The following is a 4,316-nucleotide window of genomic DNA, read 5'->3' on the forward strand; positions in this document are numbered from 1 at the left end:
AATGCGTTTTATTGTATAACAGAGTTGTATATTCATAATAAGCTTTAAGGCAAAAGTAACAGAAAATGCACAACAATTAATCAGTTGTTATACCATGCAAGAATATTCAAGTAGAAAAATAATCAAGAGACCCACTATATTATTTTGCAGGGGTACATCCACTTGTATTTTACATCTGCAACGCATTAGGCCTAAATCATAAAACAAACTACAGGTCAATTTGTCCTATATAACACATTTGTTTTATATAACTCTGAAACTTACACTTAGCCTATTCAATTCAAGGTCAGACAGAAGAGAGCAGATTCCGAGCCTGCGTCCTCAGTTGGATACAGACAGACTGCCTGCAGAGCCAAAAGCTAATCCCGTCGCTTTAGTCTTTATTTCTTCCCCACATGGGCTTCATCTGGAAAATAATACATGTTTGAGCATCTCATTACAAGAATATAGGGCCAGCAACCAACACAGCTGTTCATTAACTTAAAATCCCTTTGAGTGTTACTAATTCTGACAATCAGCGTGCGTAATTACCAACAAGCTTCCCCAAAACATAATATCTAATTTAAACGTTTCGATCATGATGCTTTCTGAGCATGTTTTCTGAATATTCGTCATAAAAGTAGCTTTCCAAAGACACAGTAGGCTACCCGTGATAGAGGGGTCCATATTATATTCATAATAAATCATGATAAATTATAAATTATATAAATATAAACATTTTATTCTTCACATCATAGTAATTCACACACAGCACCCACTTGTCACTCCTGTTCCGTCAAATCCTCGACAGGTGCGGATCTTTTGCCTGGGTGCTGTCTCTTCTCCGCGCGACTCTTGTTCACGTTGTCTAATAGCTCGAGCAACAGGTTGGCCTTACTGCAGCTAGGGTCCAGCAAGTCACAGGGACTGTTGGCGCCCAAATCCGGGCTCGTGTCATCCAAGTAGCGTTTGCCGGGGTGTTGGCGCTTCTCCAACTCCTTGAGGTCCCCTGCGTCTGACTCGTCGTCCACCTCTCGCCTGCCGGGATGCTGGCGCTTGCTGTACATCATGTATCGCTTGCCCGGGTGCTGACGTTTGGAGAGTTCACTTAGAAATGCGGGGTTCTCTGTAATCTGCTCCAGCATTAAGCGCTTGCCTGGATGTTGTCTTCTCTGGAGCTCCACAAAAGAGTCAATTTTGTCTTCGCGTTTTCCCGGGTGCTGTCTTTTCTGGACCTCGCCATAGTCTTCGTCCTCGTCCTCCTCTCGCTTCCCAGGGTGTTGCCTTTTCTCCAGCTCCACCTGGTACCTCTTACCGGGATGCTGCCGCTTCACCAGCCACTCTGGCTGAGAGGTCAATCCCTCTGTAAAAACAAATAATACATTATTAGTTTAGGGACAGCGGAAAATATCAATCTACCGCCAATTGTTATGCCATGCGTACATGTATTTCCAATTGAACACACAACGTTTTAATGGCATTTACTTGTGAAAGTTATGTTATCTAAAATATATATTTTCTATGTAAAACTTTTTTTCTGTGCATATGTTTTCTGTTTTCATTCTCCCACCATTAAACTGTGTGCTTTGGTGCCAGGATAAACTGTGAGAAAATATTGCAGATTGCCCTCTCCAAATTGATTTTCATCCGAACAAATAACAAAATCTATTAATTTATTCACGTTAATCTTGTACAAAACATTAATAAAACATCTTGGAAATGGTGGGTTATTTCTTTATAAATACCATGCAATCGAAATAATGTAGTTTATCTGTCTTTGTGAAACTATACAATGGAAATAATTTTTCTTCGCGCAAAGTTACTATAAAACAGGCATAACAAGGCATGACTTGAATTTGTGTGTTCAGTGCGCGGCAGGTAGCCTAGCGGTTAGAGCGTGGTTGGGCAAGAAATCGAAAGGTCGGCCGACCTTGTAAAACAACACATTTCACTGCACCATTTGGTGTATGTGACAATAAAACATATTGTGTTCAATTCTTTGCTCTGCAATTCATTGTAAAGCACCACAGCTCTCTTGTCAAACGCAGCCACTTTGCCAAAACATGAAATCGATCCAAAAGCAGCTATTAAGCACCGTTCCCGCCATCCTCAATCTTTTTGAGAATGGACCGGAGCAGTAGTCTCTCCGCTCTCTGTAGGATGATATCGTCTATAGTCTGCCGGTCCCCGGTCTCCTCCCCGGCGGGGATGCCCTGTCCTCGAGCCAACGTCAGGTTGCAGACCGCTAGAGATGCCAGAGTGATCAGGCAGGCGGACTTCATGGTGACTTGGCTATTCATTCGAAAACAAGAGAATAGATCATTATTAGTGGACATATACTACTTTCAAAGCATGCAGGCTGCATAATAATTCATTGACTTGGCGCTGCATAACTAATTTTGAGTTTTCTATCTGTTTTACGCACATAATACGTTTCAATATTGGTGCATAAAACTGGAAAATTATTTTTGGAATAGATATTTACAACAACAACAAAAAACAATTGGAGCACGTCCATGTACAAAAAGACGAATTGAAGTGACCCAAACTTACCTTAGATTTGTTTTCTGGCTAGTGTCACTCACAGCACCTCCAATAACCTTAATTTGCAGCAAACCAACACGAAAGGTTGTTCTTTGCCTCTTGCAGCGCTTGGTGACCCGTTGAGGCCAAGTTTAGAGGTATGTGCAGATACAACGCGTCCAGCCATTTATAGTCAGCGGTTACCATCGTCACGCCAACCATGCTGTAGTAATTTCATAGGATTCCTTTCATAGGATTCCAATGATGTCACAAATTCGTGCGCAATTGGATTAAAGTCAGTTCTAACCTCTAGAGGACGATGTCGGGTTATTCTCTTGGGCGCTAGCTGGGCCGACCAGCCGAATCTGAGGGAGTGAAATGGCACTTGATGATGATGACTGCGAGAGAGGATTAATTCATAAATCTTCTAATCATATTTGAGTGTGGTAATTTGGCAGAACACCGATTTAAATTCATTCACTTATTTAGATAGTGTGGCTTTCCTTACTAGTCGTTTGTTAAGATTATAGGCCTACACTAAATATCAATGATGAAAATTTTTGGATTCATTCATAAGCCTACTAGCTACAGCCCCTATATCTGTATTTTCTTTCCAATCATAGACATTCATTTGTGCGTCATTGTTGGAAATGGCGTTGTTGTGCGCCATCTCCATGTCATTATTTTCCTAAATTCTCATCGTATTTAAACCTTTGATAATATAGCTCCTGTGAGTCAATAAGAAGAAAAGCGCATTAAGAATAGATGGCCCAGAAGGCTCTATATCAGCCCCTCGCGGTCACAGGTGTGAGACATGGTGTCTCTCATGCGCCAAGTGAGCCCACCACGAGGGACAGGCCTCAAGCGCGCATTTATTAATGGTCTCGTGGTCCCGCCCGCACCTGATGGAATCATTGAGGAGCGCAAACAATATTATCCTAATTTGCGAAGCGGCTGGACTGGGATCATTATGCACTGTCTGTTCAAACAGCTAACACACAGCTCAGATACCCATACAGTGCCTTCAGAAAGTATTCATACCCCTTGACTTATTCCACATTTTGTTGTGTTACAGCATGTAATCAAAATAGATTAAACTGAGTTTTTCTCAACCATCTACACACAATACCCCATAATGACAAAGTGAAGACATGTTTTTCGAAATATTAGCAAATTTATTGAAAATGAAATACAGAAATATCTCATTTACAAATGTATTCACACCCCTGACTCAATACTGTGAAGAAGCACCTTTGGCAGCGATTACAGCTGTGACTCTTTCTGGGTAAGTCTCATAGAGCTTTCCACACCTGCAATATTTGCCCATTATTCTTTTCAAAATTCTTCAAGCTCTGTCAAATTGGTTGTTGATCATTGCTAGACAACCATTTTCAGGTCTTGCCTTAGATTTTCAAGTAAATTTAAGCTAAAACTGTAACTCGGCTACTCATGAACATTCACTGTCTTCTTGGTAAACAACACCAGAATATATTTGGCCTTGTGTTTTAGGTTATTGTCCTGCTGAAAGGTGAATTCATCTCCCAGTATCTGGTGGAAAGCAGACTGAACCAGGTTTTCCTCTGTGCTTAGCTCCATTCCATTTCTTTTTTATCCTAAAAAACTCCCCAGTCCTTAACAATTACAAGCATATCCATAACATGATGCAGCCCCCGCTATGCTTGAAAATATGGAAAGTGGTACTCAGTATTGTGTTGTATTGGATTTGCCCCAAATATAACACTTTGTATTCAGGACAAAAAGTTAATATACTGTAAATCAGTATATTGCCACTCACTTCTTTCCTGCTGGAATAG

General features: G+C 40.9%; 1 protein-coding gene across 1 annotated transcript; it reads right to left on the reverse strand.

Moving 5' to 3' along the window:
• Positions 1-761: 761 nt before the first annotated feature.
• LOC311149809 (pro-thyrotropin-releasing hormone-A) lies at positions 762-2,261 on the reverse strand (the record flags this gene model as incomplete). The annotated part of the gene is made up of 2 exons (XM_084187035.1): positions 762-1,342; positions 2,075-2,261. 2 exons carry the CDS (start codon positions 2,259-2,261, stop codon positions 762-764), a joined length of 768 nt encoding a protein of 255 aa, XP_084043161.1.
• Positions 2,262-4,316: the final 2,055 nt, after the last annotated feature.

This window comes from Coregonus lavaretus (assembly GCF_964263955.1).
Source record: "Coregonus lavaretus genome assembly, chromosome: 22".
NCBI classification, from domain to species: Eukaryota; Metazoa; Chordata; class Actinopteri; order Salmoniformes; family Salmonidae; genus Coregonus; species Coregonus lavaretus.